Source organism: Haliaeetus albicilla, chromosome 17 (assembly GCF_947461875.1).
Source record: "Haliaeetus albicilla chromosome 17, bHalAlb1.1, whole genome shotgun sequence".
Classification (NCBI taxonomy): domain Eukaryota; kingdom Metazoa; phylum Chordata; class Aves; order Accipitriformes; family Accipitridae; genus Haliaeetus; species Haliaeetus albicilla.
In genome coordinates, this window is record NC_091499.1 from 11,456,071 (window position 1) to 11,479,047 (window position 22,977).

General features: G+C 40.7%; 3 protein-coding genes across 4 annotated transcripts in view; 2 read left to right on the top strand and 1 right to left on the bottom strand.

Annotated features, from left to right (window-relative positions):
• The window catches only part of ZNF292 (zinc finger protein 292), a 56,358-nt gene extending 46,815 nt beyond the window's left edge, over positions 1-9,543 (top strand). The window contains exon 8 of the mRNA XM_069804813.1: positions 769-9,543. Within this exon, the coding sequence (XP_069660914.1) occupies positions 769-7,956 (7,188 nt within the window). The 3' untranslated portion in view covers positions 7,957-9,543. The remainder of the gene's footprint in view (positions 1-768) is intronic.
• The window catches only part of SMIM8 (small integral membrane protein 8), a 388,642-nt gene that overhangs the window by 355,253 nt on the left and 10,412 nt on the right, over positions 1-22,977 (top strand). The gene's annotated exons all lie outside the window — the stretch shown is intronic.
• Positions 8,955-16,681, bottom strand: GJB7 (gap junction protein beta 7). 2 transcript variants are annotated; one of them, XM_009919804.2, is made up of 2 exons: positions 15,746-16,681; positions 8,955-9,207 (listed from the first exon to the last, which is right to left on the bottom strand). In XM_009919804.2, the coding sequence occupies exons 1-2, from the start codon at positions 16,437-16,439 to the stop codon at positions 9,071-9,073; spliced, it is 831 nt and encodes a 276-aa protein (XP_009918106.1). In that variant the 5' UTR covers positions 16,440-16,681; the 3' UTR covers positions 8,955-9,070. The 2 variants fall into 2 exon arrangements, with proteins under 2 accessions (XP_009918106.1, XP_069660915.1); XM_069804814.1 differs by lacking the exon at positions 8,955-9,207 and having other exon boundaries at positions 15,639-16,681.

A 22,977-nucleotide genomic window follows, 5' to 3' on the forward strand; every position in this document is an offset into this window, starting at 1 on the left:
AGTAGACTTGTGCATTCATAAATTCGCTGGCCTTTATTTTCATGTATACCACAGCCTCTCTGTGCTTCCTTGGCAGCATAAAGGGACTGTAAAGTGGACATAAATGTAATTTACGTTGCCTGAGGGTATGAATGAGAAAAGACCACATGACCTTTGGAACACTTAAATGATGGAACATTTAACTATACTTACTCCTTTCAGTTGGAGTGAAGCCACGTGTTCGGTTGAGGGCAGTTGACTTTGAAGTGGCATAATCTTTAAAAATAAAAATAAATCTTTATGCCTTAAGTGATTTCCAAATTATAGGTCTTTTTGTAGATCACGTGCTTCCCTTACTTTAACTGTAGCACTTTTTTACCATTTGAATTCTACCCAGTGTTAAGTTAATGCTCCATAGAAGCTCCTCTCAAATAACTGTGACGTGACCGGCAGGCTTTCTTTCGTGGAAAAGAAACAATATGGCTCTAATATAAACTGAACACCTGTAAAATACAGTCCTAAAGTCCTCAAACTAGACAGAACATACAATTAATTTGTGGTTTAGTTGTTTGTAAACTTCCACATTTTTTTAGTAGCATGAAGACAAATTATGCAACTTAAGGAATAGCATCTAAAGACAAACCATTATGTTTCTTGAAGGAAAAAGTATTGTGTTAAACTCCAGGTGCATTTTTTCTGACACTTAAGCTTGAATAGTGATACCTCTTATTTACAAATATAGAAAGGGTTATGATAAGTTGGCTTACTAAAATTAGTCTTGCTTTACAGATCGATGGTGCTGGACTTGCAACCTGCATTGAACTGTGTGTGAAAGCATTGCGCTTGGAATCCAGTGAAAATACAGATGTCAAGATATCTATTTGCAAGACTATCTCCTGCTTGCTTCCAGATGATTTGGAAGTTAAACGTGCTTGTCAGCTGAGTGAATTTCTTCTCGAACCCACTGTGGATGCATATTATGCTGTTGAAATGCTATATAATCAGCCTGACCAGAAGTATGATGAAGAGAATCTTCCAATACCAAATTCTTTGCGCTGTGAGCTCTTACTTGTACTGAAAACTCAGTGGCCTTTTGATCCAGAATTCTGGGACTGGAAAACTCTCAAGCGTCAGTGTCTGGCACTTATGGGAGAGGAGGCATCCATCGTGTCATCAATAGATGAACTAAACGATAGTGAAGTTTATGAAAAGGTTGAGGATTGCCAAGAAGAGACTAAAGAAACTTCTGTGAATGGGCTTGCGGGCACTTTTGATGAGGCTACAAGCCTTCTTAAGGGTATCAGAGATGAAAAGCAGAAAAAGAGAGAAATTAAAAAACTCAGAGAGCGGGGGTTCATATCAGCTAGATTTAGGAACTGGCAAGCTTATATGCAGTATTGTGTGTTATGTGACAAAGAATTCCTAGGTCATAGAATAGTTAGGCATGCACAAAAACATTATAAAGATGGAATTTACAGTTGCCCTATTTGTGCCCAAAATTTTAATTCTAAAGAAAACTTTGTTCCCCATGTAACTTTGCATGTTAAAAAATCCAGCAAAGAGAGATTGGCTGCTATGAAACCACTGAGAAGACTGGGAAGACCTCCTAAAATAGCAACTGCCAACGAGAATCAGAAAACTGATTCTGTATCCAAACAGGAGCAGCGACCCATTAAGAAGAACAGTCTCTATTCAACAGACTTCATTGTGTTTAATGATAACGATGGCTCAGACGATGAGAACGATGACAAAGATAAACCTTACATACCAGAGATAGTGCCAGTTCAAAAGCCACTCCCTGTTAATGAATTCACCTGCCCTGTAACATTTTGTAAAAAAGGCTTTAAATATTTTAAAAATCTAATAGCACATGCAAAGGGGCATAAAGATAATGAAGAAGCTAAGCGTTTTCTTGAAATGCAAAGCAAAAAAGTGATTTGCCAGTACTGTAGACGACATTTCGTAAGTGTTACTCACCTGAATGATCATTTACAAATGCACTGTGGCAGCAAGCCTTATATCTGCATACAGATGAAATGTAAGGCTGGTTTTAACAGTTATGCTGAGCTGCTGACACATAGGAAAGAGCATCAAGTCTTCAGAGCCAAGTGTATGTTTCCTAAATGTGGCAGAGTGTTTTCTGAAGCCTATTTACTCTATGATCACGAAGCACAACACTATAATACCTATACCTGCAAAGTCACAGGCTGCGGAAAGGTATACCGTTCTCAGAACGAACTGGAAAAGCATGTTGACGATCACAACAAGCAGCCTGAAAAAGCGCAACAGCCTGAAAGCCAGACTAATCAGCCTGATCTTAGTCAACCTTCTAAAGCTAATGAAAATACCGATGGAGTTGCTGTTAAAGAGGAATTGACATCTCCTCTGGCTGACAACCGAAGTAGTTTTACTGAAGGAGAAAACATTGTCTGGAATCAAATCAAAGCAGAACCAGTAGGGAATGAAAGTGTAAACACATCAGCGGGTATGCTGCGGCAAAGCGATTCCTTGCCTAATGCTGGTTCGGAGCAGTCTCCTACAGGTTCAGTGAAGACAGAAGTGGCAATTCCAGCAAGCAGCATTAAGGTGCCTGCTGTTAACCAGAAGATCCGAGATAACTTTGTAAAAAGAGGTAAATTGGCTGCTACTGCCAGTAAAGTAGATACCACTAAACCTGGAGCCCAACAGTTGTGCTCATCGGTTGACTCTTGTCTTCCAGTTTTCCAAGAGAGAAAGGAAGAAGACTCTCTCAGTCAAACTCAGAATGTTCAAAATATTTCTGTGACCTCAGACACACTAAAACCAGAAGCCCTTGAATCAAAAAGCTTAGAAAGACAAGTGAACATTGTTAATCCATTCAGCATGCAGAATCAGGCAGGATATCGAAACAGTGTACCCATTTCCAAACTTGAAATTGAAGACAGTATTAAGGCTGCAGCTAATCTATATAACCTGCCTTTAAAAACTTTAGAAAGTATTACATTTATTCCTTCGCAGCCTAACATAAATAGCTCTTTAGTTCCAGCTGTGTCACCAGCAGCCCCAACTCAGAAATTTAATTGTCAGGTTGAGGGTTGTACTCGAACGTACAACTCGTCACAGAGCATCGGCAAACATATGAAGGCAGCACACCCCGATCAATATGCTGCTTTTAAAATGCAGCGTAAAAATAAGAAACCACGAAAATCCAGCAATCTGCAAAATGTGCCGAACGATGGGAAGATTGTATATCTTATGCCATCGCAAGTGGGCAATCCCAGTGGTGCTGCTTTTACCGCACAGAACAAACCTAATTTGAATCCTACCTGTTCCAGTCAAGTGCAACATGTCTCAAGTACGCTTTTTCCAACCCACCTAGAAAACTTGGCCAGTCCTGTGTTGCCTATAGTTGAAAGTGTCATAAATCCAAGTTTGTCTACTCGTATTAAAAGTGAGCCTGAGAGTGTTTTATGTTCACAAATGGAAAATTTGTCTGGTGCAACCTTACCTTCGCAGTTGGACGATTTGGCAAAAACAGTTATGCCTCTGAATATTGATGGTGGTTCAGATCCTTTTCTTCCTTTGCCTGCAGAAAACGGTCCAATATCTCTCTTTCCTTCATCAGCAGAGAATCCTCCAAATTCAGTCTTCTCACAACTGGAAAATAACACAAATAACTTTTCATCACAACTAGAAGGAAACACTAGTTCTGCTTTCCCAAAAGAGGAGACTGTTGATCAAATATTTCCCTCACGATTGAGTAATGAAAATAACTTCAGTGAAACTAGTTCTCAACATCCAGCTTCAGAAAAGGTGAAAAAAGATCGTGGCCAGGGCCTGAATGGGAAAGAAAGGAAGCCAAAACATAACAAGCGGGCAAAGTGGCCAGCAATAATTAGGGATGGCAAATTTATCTGTAGCAGGTGTTTCAGAGTTTTCACTAATCCTAGATCACTTGGTGGTCACTTATCTAAGAGGTCTTACTGTAAGCCTCTTGAAGGATCAGAAATTTCTCCAGAAGCTCTGCAGGCTAATGGACAGTCTTTGCTTGCCAGTATGATTCTTTCCTCAAATTCATTAAACTTGCAGCAACCCCAGGACTCTGCCTTCAGTCCAGAGACATGTTTTAAAGATCCATCGTTCCTCCAGTTACTTGCAGCTGAAAATCATTCCACAGCCTTACTGCAGACTATGTTTCCACGGGCCAGTGTGACTAACTTTAATACCAGTGGGAATGAGGAAGGAAATCAAATTATAAAACAAGCCTTGGAAACTGCAGGCATCCCGAGTACCTTTGATAACACAGAAGTACTTCCACACATAGTTACAACAAGTTGCGTCACTGGTACGACTCAGATAAATGCAGCTGTTCTCCCCAACTCAACCACGTCCCCTCTGCTGCAGACAGTCTGTAACCCCAGTACCCTGCTAACAGACCAAAACAGGACCCTCAATGCCAAAATTCCTCCAATAAACGAATGCAAGAGTTTGCCTGTTTTTGCAACAGAAGACTTAATGCTAAAGACTATTGAAAATGGCTTATGTCCTAGCTCATTTTCTAATACTGTTGCAGCAACGCAAAACTTTGCAGGGAACAGTTCACGAGTTTCAGTTATAAGTAGTCCCCAGAATTCAGGATCAAGCAACTTGAATAAGAAGGGAACCAGTGCTTCAAAGAGGAAGAGAAAAGCAACTACGCCCTTGCTTGTGCCCAATACATCACAGAAAGTAGCAGTAAATAATACAACAACAATGGGACTTCTTACCAAAAGCACCGAAGGAAATGTGCAAATGCAGGGAGAAAGGTTTCAGTCCAACTTGCTGGCAAATTGTGGCTCTCAAGCGGTGGTGGAAAATCTCACGCAGAAACTCAATAATGTTGACAATCAGTTATTCATGACCAGTATCAAAGAGAACTTCAAAACAAATCTCGAGGCTCATACAATGCTACCCTCTTTAACAGTAAAAACTGAAAATGGGGATTCCCAAATGATGGCTGTAAATTCCTGTGTGCAAGCAAATTCGGAGGAACAGATTTCAGAAGACAATGTTATGCAGAACTTTGAAAAAACTCTGGAAATAATTAAAACTGCTATGAATTCACAGATACTTGAGGTGAAAACTGAAATTCAGGATACTGTTGCTGCTTCAGGACAGAACTCACAAGTAAATAATGCACAGGCTTCTTCGGGAAATTCTGCACATAGTGTAAAACTACCCACTCCTGCACAGTTTGCCGTGCACGTGGGGAATGTCACTGCTGCAAAGAGTAGCTTTGCTCAGTCTGAGACATCTCAAAAGGATGATACTCAAATATTGGAAATTTTGGAGGGCTTGCAAAAACTGAAACTAGAAAATGATTCACCCATTCAGGTGTCTGAGACTGTTTCCCAGTGCCCTCCAGCAGATATGCTAGCACCAGCAGTTCCTGTTGTATCAACTGAAAATAAACCCCTCATCCAGATATCTTCGGAGGCAAGTAACATTCAGTTTAGTGATAAAGTTAATAAGCCTTTTGTATGTCAGGATCCAGGCTGTAATTATAGTGCTATGACAAAAGATGCATTATTTAAACACTATGGCAAGGTTCATCAGTACACTGCAGAAATGATACTAGAAATTAAGAAACATCAACTGAAGTATGCCCCATTCAAATGTGTTGTAGCTACCTGTCCAAAAACATTCACAAGAAACTCTAATCTCCGAGCACACTGTCAGCTTGTACATCATTTTACAACAGAGGAGATGGTAAAATTAAAAATTAAAAGGCCTTATGGCAGAAGATCTCAAAATGAAACTGTAAACACAGCCCCGCGACCTGTTGAAATAAAAACTTTGCAGACACTAATAATAGAAAACAAAACTGCAGCTCCATTGGTCAAAGAAGCTCAGATAAAGGAAGTTGTAGAGCCTGTAAAAGTCTTGGAAAAACTTCTACCAGAAAATAATATTCCCGAAAGACTGGAAAAACCTCCCCAAGTGGTTTCTGTTCCACCGGAGCAGCATAATGCAGCCTCTTTCGGTAGTACGCAGGCACAACCCAAAGTACGCAAGGTTAGGAGGTACAGGAAGGAAAAAGAGGAGAGAAAACGTAGGAAGCCCGTAACGAAATCTCTGGAGTTTCCCACTAGATACAGCCCTTATAGACCATACCGGTGTGTCCATCAGGGTTGCTTCGCAGCTTTTACGATACAACAAAACCTAATCCTTCATTACCAAGCTGTGCACAAATCAGACCTCCCTGCCTTCTCTGCTGAAGTGGAGGAGGAGAACGAGCCCGGCAAAGAGGAACGTGATGAGGTGGAAACCAAACCTGCTGTCAGAGAGTTCAGGTGTGAGGTGAGTGACTGCTCTCGCATTTTCCAGGAAGTTACCAGCTTGATACAACATTATATGAAGCTTCATGACATGACCCCAGAGCAAATTGGAAACATGAAATCAGCTCCAGAGGCAGGAAGGTTTTCTTGCGATCAGTCTCAATGTAAGTCTTCGTTTACAGCATATCTTAACTACATTGTACATCTTGAGGCAGATCACGGTATTAAGATAAGACCAAACAAAGTAGAAGATGACGGCGTATTCAAGTGTGACTGTGAAGGCTGTGACCGTATTTATGCTACTAGGTCTAACCTGTTGAGGCATATTTTTAACAAACATAATGATAAGCATAAAGATCATCTAATAAGACCTAGGAGATTGACACCAGGTCAGGAAAACATTTCAAGCAAAGCAAATCAGGAGAAACCATTAAAGTCCAAACAGAGAGGACTAAAAAACCGATCGGGAAAAGAAGGTAACAGGCTGTCGGTGAAAACAAAACGAAAGAAAAATGTGAACTTGGAAACCAAAAACTCAAAAGGAATGCAAGTTCAAGAAAATAAGGCTTATTCACTGAAACGCGGCAAGCACGTATTTTCAATAAAGGCTAGAAATGATGCCTTATCAGAATGTACAAGTAGATTCATAACTCAGTATCCATGTATGATAAAGGGATGTTCTTCTGTAGTTACAAGCGAAAGTAACATAATAAGGCATTACAAATGTCACAAGCTGTCCAAAGCATTTACTTCCCAACACAGAAATCTTCTTATTGTATCTAAAAAGCACTCTGTCTCACAAGTAAAAGAAGCCTCTTGTGAGCAAGAGGAGACTGATAAAAAAAGTGATGTGAAAGAGCCTGAACTGAGTTTGATAGTGAGCAATAATGATTCAAGCACATCTACATTACCGCAAAAGGAAACTGAAAAAGGTGAGAAGGATGAAGTGGACGAACTGACAGAACTATTCATTACTAAACTGATTAACGAGGATTGTTCAAGTGCTGAAAATCAAGCAAAAATCTCTTCCAGTGTAAATAGTGACTTGCAGGAGACCAGCTCCTGCCCGTCAGAAAAGCAAAAATCAAACAATTTAAAAAGAGCAAACAAAGAAAAAAACGTATCTCAGAATAAGAGGAGGAGAGCCGAAAAAACTGAGGAAGTACTGCCTGCTGACGTGAGTAGCATGCACAGGGAGGAAGAGACTGCTGTTGCCATTCAAACGGCTGAAGAGCAACCTGCAGCTTTCGACTGGAGCTCATTTAAGCCGATGGGTTTTGAAGTGTCATTCCTCAAGTTCCTTGAAGAGTCTGCTGTGAAGCAAAAGAAAAACACCGAAAGAGACTACCACAGCAGCGGAACCAAAAAAGGATCCCATTCGAACTCAAGAAAATCCAACGAGAAGACCTCCGTAGCAAGTAATAATGTCATTTGGTCATGTTCTGAAACTGAAACCCTTGTACCGTTTGCCAACCCATCACGGCTTCCATGTGGTGATAACGTAAAGATAGTTTTAGACAAGACTTTTAAAGACTGCACTGAGCGTGTGTTGAAGCAACTTCAGGAAATGAAACCTATCGTCAGTTTGAGAAAGCTCGAAGGACGTTGGGAGGATAATCCAGAGGTTACAGCTGCAAAAGTAATTGTTATGGGTACCGAGGAAGGGGAGTCAAAATACTGAAAAAGTAATGTGTTTAACCGTGACCTGTAATAAAATTTATTTTGAATAGGAAGCCATCAAGCATGCTAGTAACTGTGGAGCTCTTTTATTTTGAAGTGATTTAATCTAGCAAAAAACATGACATGAGTCATGTAAATGTCTTATTTGTTTTTATCCCTATGGGACTTGAAGAACAGAGTAATTGCTTCAGTTTTGTAAATACTTGATCAAAACCTCAACTTTCTACCAAGATTGTCCTTTCCATGAACTAAATCTTTGTGAGTTGTCTGTGATTGGTATCTTTCACCAGGTCACTGCTCATGTATAACAGTACTCTTTATTTGTAGATACATTTTTTTTTTTGTATATATTTATTATTGTAAATCATTTGCTGCCACCAGCAGTCTGTAAGTCTAAACTATTAAATGACACATTTATATTCGGAATTTTAATTTGTAACTAAGTGAGCAAGTTTTTAAAACTGTCCTTTAATCATTTTAAATTAAGAACTTTTGAACTAAAACTAGTTAAGTCTGCCATATCCAGTTTATTTTGCATAAAGCATTTATTTACAGGAGAGGAGCTGGATAAGATCACATTTCATAGGTTAAACGTACTGACACACTCTCATTTTTGTAGATTTTAACATCCAGTATCTATGGATGATATTCATATGTAGTTAACTCATAAATATAATAGTTTTCTTATAGCTACATTTTTCATTGCTTTTAATTGGATACAAAGCATTTATGATTCCATAATAAAAATGGAAATGTGAATAAAAATAGTTTGCTACATTGGAGATTTAAAACAATATTTGGTATTAAAGAATCCGTTGTGAATGTGATAGAAAATTAGTAGTGTGGAGCAGTGTATATATTTGAGGTGGTGATTTGTGAAGTAGCCCAGTATTGCCTTAAATAAAATCACATTTCATTTCTTGTTTTATACATGTGATCTTATAAAGGTTATTTTTGTTTCTGTAACTTAGATTGGTGTATAGTTTAATTTTTGTTAAAAAAAAAAACAAAACAAAAAAACTTCAGAAACCTTTTTTGTAAATAGTGGGTTTATAAAACAGATGGTTTATTTTGATAATACCAATTTGGTATCTATCTATAAAATACATGAGTCCTTATGCCATACCATTAAAAACTGAATAAACAAGGCACTTTCTGAAAGGGAAGTGAGATTGTGATCTTGCAGATAAACTCGGTGGTTGTGCTCTGTTGATGGCACAGGCTCCATCCGCGCTCTTCTGCCTCTTGCTGACTGTACCTGGCAGCACTCTCACCACCTCTCTCTTTTCCACACTGGAACAAGCCTCAGAAGCGGTGCCGCTTGTAGTGCCCGGGATTGGAGCAATTTCTCTGTATGCTGCTAACCAAAACGACAGGTATCCAGTTTGTTGAGTAACCAAAAGCGTGAATGCGTTGGTGGGAGCTGTCAGTACCCAGGAATCTTCAGTGTTGGTTTTCATGCGTGATTATGCTTAACTCAGATGGGACAAGCCAGCTGGATTGTGTGGTACCAAAAATTTTTCTTGGATTATTCTCATTACTGGATGTGACCTACCTTCAGTAATATAAAATAGTCTTTATCTTGGGAGAGATTGGCTTGATTTTTTTTTTCCCCTATAAACTTGTCTTGCCATGTAAAGCTTTGCATTAAATGCTACACTTGATTGCTCTTAAGCTATTCACCTGGAATCTTTGACAGTTTACTTGAATATCAATGCAGAGGGCACATTCCTACAACCAAATGAAGTGACTTGTTGTGCGAGTGAGGATTATGTATGAAAAAGCAGAAAGGCAACAGCATTTCAACTTGGGCATAGCCCTTGGTTTGCTATCTGGTGCTAAATTGCATACCTTCTCAGCCCATGCTTCCATTTGAACAGAGCCCGTTCACTCCTCTTGCTTTAAATCCCTCCTGAGTGACTGAACTGATAATTCTGCCAAGTTAGTAAATCAAAGTTGTGGTCTGAGAATGATAAAACCAAAACAAATCCTTGCGTTTTAACTCTAGGAGAAATCGTTATAATTGTTGCATTGATTATGCATGATGCCACGTTCTACCTACCAGAGGCCATGTGGCCTCCCTGGATGGAGTTGCTGTTGGATGCCAGCCGCAGTGATTGTAGAGATCTTCTGCAGGGGAGAAGAGGGCAGAGAACCTCCTCTGGAGAGGATCCACAAAGCTTGCCTGAAATCTCTTGTTTTCAGATGTACCTAACCACTGCAGTCACTGTTGACAGACCTCACAACTGTTAATTTTTAGAAGAATTTTGTGTTGTGTAAGTTAAATAGTTTCAACATTGACATTCCTGATGATAGATACCGTATCATTTGCAGTTTTTAGACTGAGAATAGCATGCAACTATTTAGCTACACAGTGCTATACTAGAATGCTAATTAAAAGAGAAAAAAAAAAGGAAAAAAAATTCCAATGTCATAAATATCAAGGAAGTAATTTCTGGTTTGGATCTGAGTGTGGGGTCTGAATTTATGAGAATGAAATTTTTAATATTGTCTCATTCTTACCCCAATTAATCCAATTGTAGTGAGTGCTGTACCAATATAGTCAGTGCCCTCCGGGGCACACTCTCTTCTAGGTGGGTACTGACAGCCTGTCCAACAGGTAAGCTAGTATGGTATTTTTTTTCCTTTTCAAAAAAAGTATTTTAAACTTAAAGCAGGGGACTGAAGGCAGAGTCTGATTTAAGATGTCATGGACTGCAGGGGGCACTGTGGTTTGGTAAAGCCACCTAGAAAAGTTCCTGAGGAAATAAATCTGGTATTTGCGATTAGATATTTTACCTTGAGCGATGTATAAAGCCTCCTGCTATAGCTGAACTGACAGCTCCTCCAGAGCCCAGAGCCGTACCCCTGCCCTTGGGGCTGCCGGGCAGGATGGGGCTCCAGGGTGGCCAAGCCCAGCTCTACCAGCACCATCTCTGCCCGCAGGGTGCCCCAGCACCCATGGGTGCTGCTGGGCCCTGCCCCGCCGCCCGGTCCCACTCCGTCTTCTCCCCTCTCTCTTTCTTCTTCCTCCTCCTCTGTGCCTTTTGTCTTCCAGACACATCACCCATGAACTGTGGTGCATTTAAGCAAGGACACTTTCTTTTAAACCCCTAGTCGCCATCAGGAACGCGCTGACTAAAATGGCAGTTGTTGCTGATGGGGAAGCAACCAAATTGAGGAGTCTGGATGCAGAGCACGGACTATTTTGTGATTGAAAGACATCTTTAAACCGGCAGTCAGCCTCTCTTGTAGTTAACTATGTTTATAAAGAAATCTTACATTGTCTGAGCCCTAATTCGGTGTAAATAAGAGCAGTGGGTTTGTCCTCACGTGTTTTGGGGTGGCCGTTGGTCCTAGAGCGTTCTGCTGGGATGTCCTGCCTGTGGCTGTTGGATGGTGAGGGAGCGATGCTTGTGAAAGTAATGCTGAAAACAGTCCGTGGTCCAGGTGAGGAAAAGTAGTTGGCTGTATTCTTGCAATTAGTTTCCGTGCCAAAGAATTTGTTGGCTGGGGCTCCCACCTGCACAGGCGGGGACACCCTGCCCTGAGGTTTAGGTGCCCCAGGCTAGAGGAGCTCCTGCTCGTGCTCTGCTCACCCCTAGCTGGAGCCTTGGTGTGGAGAAGATGATCCTATTGAAGGGGTGGGAAACAGGGCCAGGGGTACTGGAGATGGGAGTAGAGGGAAGAAACTATCAGCAAAGAGGGAAATATTTTTTCCTGTGACTTTTTTTCAGTCCTTGTCTGTCACAAGGCAAGGAGGTTACTTGGGTTTTAAAGAAAATGAGGATCTGTGTAAGACTTGGATCTTTTAATGTTTGCAGAGATGTTCTGAAATATGAATGAGGTAAATATTTTTGTATGAATGGACATGGAGTGATCATGTTATTTCTCCATTACAGTATGGGCTCAGATCAGCTTCCTACCAGTTGCTATGTGCTTGAGGAGACTGAACTTTTACACTTTAAAAAGAAAAAACGTAGCACTTGAAATTTTTTCAATTTTGCCTGTTTGAGTGATTTGGAAGTTGAATACACAAAAAAGCCCTTAAACCTTTAGTTTAGAGACCGAGCCTATGAACTCATTTGAACCAAAAATGTAAGAGCAAATTACTTCAGGGATGGGTGGATGTGTGAAACTTAAACTGGAGGACAAAGGAGTATAAAGGCAGGGAAAGGGCTGTGGAAGGAAAGGAGCCAGTAAAAGACCAAATGCTGGCCAAGAGCAAGGGTTCAGAAAGGAGATGAGTTTGTTTCTGTTCTCTCAGGTTAAGTAAAATCTGATGGAGCTGCCTCGTGTGATGCTCATTTCCTTTTCATTAGTGGCTCTGTCAAACACTAATTTTGCAGCATGTGATGTAAAAGCCACTTGGCGGTTTGCTGCGAGTGAGTTGGGGTTACACAGAGTTGGTCCATAATAATTTTTCAGAATATTTCTCATGTAAGGTACTGGCTTTGTCAAAACTGAAGTATCCTTTGAGACTTGAAACCTGTTGATTTTAGAATTTATTTATCATTTTGTGGCTGTTGAAGATAGAATTAGAAATAAAACCTTGAATATACATTCCAAAGAATTAAAGTTCTTATTTCACAGGCAAATTTTTGGTCTAAGCGAGAAGCTCTGACCAGCCATAGAGCTTTAGGGGGTGCTCTAAAACCCATCAAGCCCTGACTTAATATACTTTTTTATTAGAGAGCAGCTAATGCACAAATTTAATCAGAAATCTGTGTTGGCTAAACTGTGTTTGCTTCTCTTCATTTTCTCTCAAATAAACCTTGCTTTAAAAAAAAATACTTTTTCATTAATGTGCTGTCTTAAAATCTGTCGCCAGTAATTAAAAAACAGTCATTTTGGAAGCATTTTTTATTTTGATAGTGTTGCCCTTTGTGATGGTGTGCTCCCTGCCCTCCTCCCCCAACCAGACCTGTATTTCCCATAACCCTGCTCAAGCGATAACCACCAGTGGCGATCGGAGTGGATGTGTCTGGTCGTGACGGCCGCGTCTGGCTCGGAGTGGGTTTGGGGAAGACAAGACAACAACACAACAGCCAAGGGCTAATTTGAACAATGTGCCCACCTAACCACAGTGCTGGTCGATGTCCGACTCGAGCCAAATTTGGAAGAAACTAATACCTGTAGTCAGTATGTAAATATGAGTCAATTATCTTACTCCATAAATAGCGGACAGCCCAGGGCCTGTTGAGCTCTCCTGCATGGCAGGATCTCCTGTTGAGCAGGGATGCCTCCCAAGGTTACTCCTCGAGGCTGAGAGATTCCTTGCCATAACAGATTCTCAATAAGTGATTAATGGCATGCTAAACTTTGAAATCTTAGCTAGGTGAGGTAAAGGATTGATTGCATATACATAATCCTTTAGACATAAACCATTGACCAAGTCTGAGACTAGGAGTGGATCCAGCCGCACCTAGACTCCCCTCTGAGAAGGAGTTCAGAATGCAAGGGGCTCCTTTCTGAACCTACTGACTCAACGGGAGGGTCTCCCTGACAGTTTTGTCTGACCCTGTCCTCTATGCAATAAATACTCAAGTGAACCCTGCCATCACATCTTGTTAAACCACTGTCGCATTTACTATCAAACTTGGTTAAAACGCTGTTTTATGTCAATAAACGTATTGCTACTTCTCTCTTACAAGTGAAGTGCATCACTCCATCCACGATACCCTTGTCTTAAAAAATGATGCATTAAGGTACGAAAGGGCCAAGATAATTCAGGGGTTTGTTCTCAGTTACTGAGACTGTGGCAGTCACAGTTACACAGGGCTGATGGGCAATGGTTTTGCTTCATGCACTCCTTGGTGGGTTTTGTTCAGTAGCTACAAAAGAGTTTCTAACTGCATTTCTGTTATGAGCCACATTCTGTGTATGTAGAGATTTAATAGAAAATGTTCTGAATTGTGTAAAGCGCGTTGTCTTGATACACACACAGATTCAGCGTCAATCCAGATGTAAAACTTTAACTGGCCACAAGCTGGCAAGCTAGTATCTGAGGGACCGCTGTGCTGCGAAGTTCAGCAGCAGCAAGTGTATTTTCACCTTTTATCAAGGCAAGCTTATTTTGGCAAAAAAGCTTGAAAATCATGGCCAGAGGCACGTAGTTTATTCATTAGTTGTTAAAAGTTAATTCTGTAACTGCTACCCCAGTACTCATAAAGTAATGCTTTGTAACCAAAGCTGGGGGGTTTGGGAGTGAAAAAATACTTAACATGCTTTTGCTGCTGTTTCCTCTTCTTTATCCTAGCACAAGCAATAACATTGGTTGAATATTCAGGCAGCAGTAATAGTAACGTGCTTTTGCTACTGTTTTCTCCTCTTTATCCTGGTATGAACAAAAAAATTGGTTCAGCACTCAGGCAGCTCCACTTATTGCAGGTCGTGTTTTTCCTTAAAGGGTGTATTTTGATCAGGCTCAGTACTGATACATGTCCTAAGTTCTTTCATCCCAGCAATGGAAAGAGAACACTACCCTGAAGTAAGTCTTTTTAGGCTCCAATTTCTATTGTCTCAGAAGTCTAGGTTCAACAGAAGACATGTCTTGACTAATTTCTGTCCCTTTCCTGTTAGCCCAAGCAACACACATAACAAAGAGCAGAGGTGTGTGGTGTTTAAGTAATACTTCTGAAATTTGGGGGGAGGGAATAGGTGATCTTTGTTTCTATGAGAAGCTTTTTGTATTTCTAGATTTTACATGTTCTTCTGTGGCAGAGAAATCTACTAAAGGAGCAGCAGTATTCTCAGCCTTACTAAAGGGACCGGATTCCAGGCTACTGAATACTAGGACTACTGGCTACTACAATTGCCATATTGTGCGGTCTACGTTCCTCTCAGATCCTGGGGAACTGGGAATGATCTTTTCCCTTAAATGCCACAGCCACAGAGCAGAAGAAAAGTCTAATGACTCAGGACCTGCTTGGTGCCAACCAGGAGTTAACTCTGTACTCTGGTATGTGCTGCCTGCACAAGTTTGAGCCAAGTACCTTTTCTTACAGGATGTGTTCTGATGATAAATACCCTAAAAACTGTAAAGGGCTCAAATACCTCCAGAAGGAGGTGCTCCACAAATAGCTAAATAACCAGGTCCATCTTTACCACCATGGGCCAAACTAGGTATGTCTACCTCTTTTTTTTTTTTTTTTTTTGAGATGTTTTACAGTAGGCCAGTGGAATGGGCTTGTGACCGTCCAGCTCACTTCAAGACACCAGCAGCCACTGTATGCCAGCGCTTCCTGATTGCTGTTTCAACAGTTACCATATCCACTCATCTGACAGATGCTGTACATCCCCTTACCATTCTGTGTCTTAATCAATCCCAGGTTCTTCCAACTCTGCATATAAAAAGCCTCTTTTTTTGCTCGTACCAAAGCAATTCTGTGTAATATTCAAAACACAACTGTTTGAGCAATTGTTTCAGCATGATTTATCGTGTCTGTGTTTATATTAAAACTTCATGGAATTTTCAGACTTATACACCTCGTTGCAACCTGAAAAGATCTAGATGATTCTCTGTATGACATACATAATGCAACTGAATTTATCCACTCAAGTAAGGGGGAACTAATAGAGAAAAAGTATTTCCTACATAACTATCCTTTCAGTTCTGTAAAGCACTGATTGGAAAAGCAATTCATCAAATACAGCTTGTGTAACGGGAAGGTGGTCTGTAGCCTTCTTTTAAGTCAACAGGGAACTTTTTTCACGTTTGTCTTGTATATGCAGAGGCAAGGATGGGCAGCTGTTGTGGAACCGTCCTGCAGCTGCTGGTCTGTTGTGACCCATGATTCCTGATTTGTGGCAATCACTTTTTGAGCCTTGACATTTCTTGATGTACCTCTTCGGATAACATTTTATGGAGTATTTGAAAATGAGATAACTCAATTCACTTAGATTTAATACAATGCATAGGCATGAAGTTGCCACCAGAAAATATAGGAAAATCATCTTCTCTGTGGGTTTGGAAATAAAGCAGTCTACAGTATTGGGACATGGTCTTATGTCACATTTCACAAGACGTGGTACTTTGAATCCATTATACAATTTATAAAACAGAACAAGAAAAACTATTTCTAATCCCATTTTTAAAATAAGGCTGATAAGGTAAGTGCACAGCAATCCACCATCTATCTCTCCTGGACTTTTATAAAGTTTCTGGTTGTGGTGTTTCTCTCTCTTCTCTCGGTAAGCAACGTGAAAAACAACCAAGAGTGAAGGGGTGGAGACCATGATTAATTGCAAAGCCCAAAGACTGATGTGGGAGACAGGGAAAAAATGGTCAAAGCAGACATTTTCACAACCAGGCTGCTTGATATTGCATTCAAATTCATCATGTTCATATTTCCAGATGTTTTCTGTGGCCACAATATAAACCAGTAAGCGGAATATGAACACAACTGCTACCCAAATTCTTCCAATTCCTATTGAATATTTATTCACTCCACTCAGCAGATCACGTAGGAATCCCCAGCTCATTTTTCTCCTGAAGGAAAGAAAGAAATACTGTATCAAAGAAACACAAGATCAGAGAGAATCTTCCTCTTGGGTGAAAAAAATGAGATGTTCATTCAAGGTGAAATATAACCAGTAGCTGAAGCAATTTAAAATTATTAAGCATTTGAAAAGGAAAACAACAACAACAACAAACTTAGTTCCGGTAATTTGTATCTTCTGAGGCTATTACGCAAAATTTATTTCTGTTAAAATAGATTTTGTCAGTTAGGCTGATGCCTAATCATTCTGTTAAGCTGTCCTCTGCAAGTAAATGTGGCTGTTCTTCCTGAGGGTCTCCTGAGCGTCGGGTAGATCTTTCTCTGGCAAGTTCAGGCTAGCACTCTGCCACTGAGGTACACTCAACTTAGCCCTGTCAGTTATGCAAATACTAAGCACAGTCAAATCAGATTTCACTTTCAAATGTATGTATAGGAGCCATGTGTCCCATACATAATAAGTTGACTACCAAAATGCAAATTGTTTTCTTTTTGTCTGTGGTCTAACTTCTCAGTAAACTTGTGCAATATTTTAAATCCTGTCCTGTTTAATTGGATTTTGTTTGTTGTATTTCTTATCATTTAAGAAATGCACTAAACTTTACTCCAAAAATGTTTTTATTTTATAATTTCTTTTCTGCACAAGTCTTCCCCTGTCCTAACCCTGGAACACTTCTTTTGGAGGAGCTGCCTCAGAAGCCATGGGTGGCCAGACTCTCCTCAGTGTCAAAAGAAGACCTGAGATAACCACCAAGAGCATACAGTCACCTTCCCATCTGGCCCCACCTCTGAGGTTTGCACAGATCTTGGAGGATACCAAGCTGCTTTGTTTTGTTAGACCAAAAAGCAGATATATTCCCAGGACACAGAATGGCTGGGAGACATGAGGTGGGAAATCTGAGAAGTTTACAGATCTGTGTGTTCTTTTAATGTCCTCATCCCATCTACTGCTCCTGCAAGCTCTGCCTAGCAGGAGAGAAAATGTACCCCTTTGTGGCTGCCGTGGCACATGCAAACGTGCAAATCCTGCTGCCGCAGCTGCAGTTAGTGGTGATGTATGAGCAAGTTCATCAACTGGCAAGTCTGAGTACGAGTAGTAATCAGGCCACAGCATCACAAAGCTCAACACTGATGGAAAGCTCAGCACTTCTTTTGCTGTCCCTTGATTCTGCAGCCCATCATGACCTCTGCCTATGGCCAGATGTCCTGGTTTCAGGTGGGATAGAGTTAACTGTCTTCCTAGTAGCTGGTACAGTGCTATGTTTCGAGTTCAGTATGTGAAGAATGTTGATAACACTGATGTTTTCAGTTTGCTGCTCAGTAGTGTTTAGACTATAGTCAAGGATTTTTCAGCTTCTCATGCCCAGCCAGGGCACCTAACCCAAACTGGCCAACAGTGTATTCCATACCATGTGACGTCCCATCCAGTTTAGGCACTGGGAAGTGGGGGGCAGGGAATCGCCGCTCGGGGACTGGCTGGGTGTCGGTCGGTGGGTGGTGAGCAATTGCCCTGCGCATCATTTGTATATTTCAATCCTTTTATTACTACTGTTGTCATTTTATTAGTGTTATCATTATCATTATTAGTTTCTTCTTTTCTGTTCTATTAAATCGTTCTTATCTCAACCCAGGAGTTTTGCTTCTTTTCCTGATTTTCTCCCCCATCCCACTGGATGGGGGGGGAGTGAGTGAGCGGCTGCGTGGTGCTTAGTTGCTGGCTGGGGTTAAACCACGACACCAGACCTCTGCTGGAAAACAAGGTTATTTGCCTATTTGGGTATTCCTACATTGCTACCATTAGAGCTGGTGACTTACCTGAGGAGCTGAGGGACAGCTGCAGAAATTAATAAATTGCTGATTTATACTGGGAAGAATGTTGAAAAAAGATGTTCTCATGAAGAATGTTTACCAAGCTACTCCTTTATGCTGCAGGTAAAAAAAGAATATCAGGAATATCAGTTGGCTTATATCCTACCAGACGTGCTTATATGCTTTTAAATATGTTTGGCAGAGTGGTAATTTTGTCATTAAAGAGCTATTTCTGTCCTCCATGTCTGCAATTAGAGCTCAAGCAGAAGTTTAAATCGAGCTCTTCAAGACATCAGCACTAGGGCTTTGATGCTTTCTAGATAGGTAATACACAGTCAATACATCAGTCTCAAAGGAGCTGAATAGCAAAGCATGAAGACACTACTGTGTAATAAAGCACAGGCAAGGAAACAAAACATTCACATGAGCGAGCATGAATATTAGCATATATGAACACATCTTGTGGATGAGCTTGATATTGCATTCAAATTCAGGAGGAGATTTGAAGGAAAACCTCAAAAGGCCTTTCCTAGGATTTTAAGATGAACACAAGCACTACAGAAGGGAAGACTGAATTTTGTTATTCCATGGAAAATGACTATGGCTGTGAGTGGGCTTTTGCTAATGGCTGTAAGAACTGCACCATCCCTTTCCAATGTAAAAAAGCCTAATGTCACCTATCAATCCATGACTGGAGTTACAGTGATTCTGAGCCTCCAGCTGAACAAGTCAGGACAGAAAGGAAAGATATGTTGGGTCACCAGTAAGGCACAAAAATCAGTGGGAACCATCACTGGTAGAAATCAGGCCATGGAGATACCTAAATACAGATTGAAAAATTTACCTTGAGTTCTCTTTCCCCAAAGCTGAGCTGCTACTTCCTTACCCGAGCAGCAAGAACAATTAGAAAAGAACAACTTTATACCTTCTTTTGCCAATCCCACATTGAGAAGAAGGATGTGAAGGGGAAAAGAAAGTCCTGCCCAAAGAAAATGGGGATCAAGGAGTTGACTAAAATCTCTAGCAGATCCTGAGCAATGGGCAAATTCCAGCCACCCAGAAGACAGGATGGATGAAATTCCCACAAATCTAGTTTGAAAGACAGCAATGCATTCTTGTACCTGTATGTCTGGTAGTGAGGCAGCAGGGATTTTACAGAAATGAAGATGGTTCCTGGTCTATGCACTCTGTTGGTGAGAAACTGAAATTTATTAAAGAACCGCAGGGCGGGTCTTGTGGCTAGCGGTGCTTCTGCAGCCAGAAGTCTGCAGAGTTTTGGTTATATTTTCCACTTGCAGCCTTCACTTGATGTTGAGAAATGGTTGTATAGGACAACCTTCAGCCACAAGCCTAAAGGGCCACAGACCCTGTTTTGTGGTATTGTTTGGGTTCTAACCAGCACAGCTCCTCTGTTCAAAGGAGCTGCAAATCTGCCTTTAAAAGGTTATGTTTGCTTTACGTACTGCTGTTGCTACAGAAGATTGTGGATGTTAACTGATGCTTTTGTATCCTTTGAAAATACAATTAATTCACTGAAGCATTGCAAAGAACATACAGAATGGAAAAAATAAAATGGACTTCAAACATAAGGAGTTACTCAACAGGTGAACAAGATAAAATTGACTTCATGGGACAGCACAGGCACAGACTGATGAGAGGTTAAGTTACCTGAGGCTAGAGAAGACAAAGACATTATATGGGCTGTATGAAATTCAGGGCAAGGTGAGGATTCAGACAACAAAAAAAGAGAAATCTTCAAGTAAGCACACAATTGAGCAGGAGGAAAAAGATGACAGAGGTATGAGGTTTTGTAACGCTTCTAGAAGTGGCAGTACACATGGAAGCAGATGCCAAGAGTAGTGTCAGGGTAAGACACTTCAGCAAAATTATATTCTGACTAATGTAAGGACAAGAGAGGAAAAAATGTGATCCAAACCCTTGTAGCCAAAGAGAGATTTCAACCTTAGCATTCAGAGGAGGTTCATTTTGTACAGAATGAATCAAAGGGAGTCAAGAAGGGAAGCTGGCTAAATAAATTGAGTAGATTGTGGAAAATGTTGATGACATCAGTTTGCGTCAAGGTAATGTCCAACGTTGAGGCTAAGAACGAAATGACTCAAAGGTTTAAAAAAGTAACAAAAGGGTCAAAGGAGGATCTATTTGGCACTGTGGACATAAAGACCACAAAAAGACTTAGCGTCTATTGGAAATTACAAAGAAGACACTAGAGAGTCTTAAACAGTAAAAGAAAGATTATTTGCTCCAAGCTCTTAAGAAAAAGTTGAATGGAGCAAGAAGTGAAGAGCAGGGATTTGAAGTTAGATTTACTTCAACCGCCTGCTCCATACACATACACACACGCACACCCCAACTTGGACAAAAGCTGAAGATTAGAGATATGTTGATTTTGTTGTACTCATTTCTAGCTGAAGTACTAGGGATGAGCATGAAAACAAGTGCCTGGTCTTCTACTACCAGTCAAGAAATGGAGCAGGTAATCTCTCTTCCTCCTCACATACATCATTTATTCCCTAGATGTGACGGAAACACCCAACAACAACAACACACACACACTTTGTCCTGCTCACTAGAGACACAACGGACCAGAAGAGCCTCCACATCCCCTGTTTCCCTCAGGCGTATCATAGAATCATAGAATAGTTTGGTTTGGAAGGGACCTTTAAAGGTCATCTAGTCCAACCCCCCTGTAATGAGCAGGGATATCTTCAACTAGATCAGGTTGTATCAGCAACTTGGTTTTTCCCCCTAAGGCTGCACACGTGCTCTGTGGAGTAAACAGAGCAACCTGAATGCACCATTAACTTCTGAGTGTGCTGAATGTAGTTTATGGAGTAAAGTGTTTGAATAATGCTATTGTTATTGAATATATTCATCAAATACCATTTCTGTCATTCAGTGAGGTCTACTGAAGGTTGGCTAATATGCATTGAGTAATTCATCCATTGGAAAGCATAGTGCTCAGAGAATTATTTCACCCAGATTTCAATTGCCTCTGCTATTTTAATTACTTTAAAAGCAGAGAAGGTATCTTTGTGCAGAGGAAAATGGGAAAAAAGTAAGAAAATGCAAGAACAAACTGACTAAGTAGAGAGGAAGTGGGGAAAACATCCAAAGTGTTAGGCGCACAAAGAGGGCAGGCAGCTCAGACAGCAGGCAAATTACAGGAAGGAGACACAGTATTATGGGAAATGGAGATGGAACGCTGAGAAATAACAGAAAGAACATGAGCCTGGGAATGGTGGATCTATGAATTCTGTACAAGCAAGCTGAATTACCCTCACAGGCTGAGAAATGGAGAAACACTTTCTTTTTCTGATATAAACATTGCTAACGGGAGTATTTTGCTGCACCTACACACCTACAACTTACCACCCCCCCCCCTTTTTTTTTCGACAGGAAGAAAGAACCATAAATAGCGGCAAAAATGATAAAGCAGAGAGCAGAAGTAGAAAATCACAGAGGATAATATAGGATCATAAAAAAGCAGAGCTGGTAACAATCTTGGGAGTTCATCCTCTCAATTTTTTTTACAATTTAATCAAAACATCATCACAGCATTTTTTTTTTTTTTAAACACCAAGGATCATCTCAGTGTTATGAGGAAAAGAAAAAGCATTGGCACAATGGTTTCCATAAATGACCAAACAAATAATGAAGCTTAACTTCAGATGTTCATTTAGTAACTGCATTTTCCCCTTATTTTCTTTCTTTGCTGATATAAGGAAGTGCACATCCGTTTTATGATTGCTGAGTCTTTGTTCTTGTTTCATGGACTGGACTACCCACTGCTTCCTTACTGACTACCTGAGGTGTAAGGTCCACAGGCTGAGAAACACTGATTTGCTTCATTCTCTGGCCCTAAGATGGCTTCATTGTACGTATACTGTTCCTGACAGTTCAGTTTGCTCTGAAATTGATGGAAACTTCAGTAGCCCCCCCACCACACCCCAGCATGGTGCATCTACTCCAGTGCTCTGCTACAGAAGAAGAAGGAACAGGAAACCCCCTGGGAACACCAAGGTACAGTATAACTCCATTCAAAGTCATCCTATCAAGCTGCACGTGCACCAGCTATTCAAACTGTTGCACATCTGCGATAGGAGCTGAAAAAACTATTGCTACAAGTCACTAAACTTGCAATGCCTTTGTTTCTTATTCAACAGTGAAAGTGCCAATGTAAGGTAATTTCCAGGTCCTTATGAAAGAGCCAACAAGAGAAAACAGAGAGGACATAAAAATTAACCTTGCTCCATTCAGACAACTCATCTCTTATTGTAAAATAAGTAAAGCTTTAACACTAGCATAGTATTGATACTTATTGCTTTTTAAGGCTCTTCAGAAACAAGCCAGGTAAGTCTTGATAACTCATGAGCAAGCACAGCCTTCCTGGTCTGCGTACTGGCCAAGTTGTTCACTTCTGCCACGACCGCTGCTAGTGGTAGTGCAGCAGAGTCTGTGTTTCTCAGGATGACATGAGCCAAAGGCTTCCTACCTATTTCACCCTTTAGATGCTTGCAGTGGAAGTGGAGGCCCCTGAATGGCAGATGTAAACATAGTGGGAATAGCTTGCTCTTCTCTCACAGATGGACAAGAAGTAACCTATAGACACTTCAGATTGAACTTCTTTGGTATAAACCCTTCATTAACATGTAATAAGAAATTGAGTCCTCTACTGAAAACATCAACAATCTAGA

Bases quoted from the DNA above. Each gene is read 5' to 3' on its own strand.
- GJB7 (XM_009919804.2), bottom strand. From the start codon at position 16,439: ATGAGCTGGGGATTCCTACGTGATCTGCTGAGTGGAGTGAATAAATAT. The intron at 9,208-15,745 runs GTCACAACAGAC...TGCCAGGTACAG, and splicing joins CCACAAATCAGGAATCATGG to TCAGCAAGAGGCAGAAGAGC.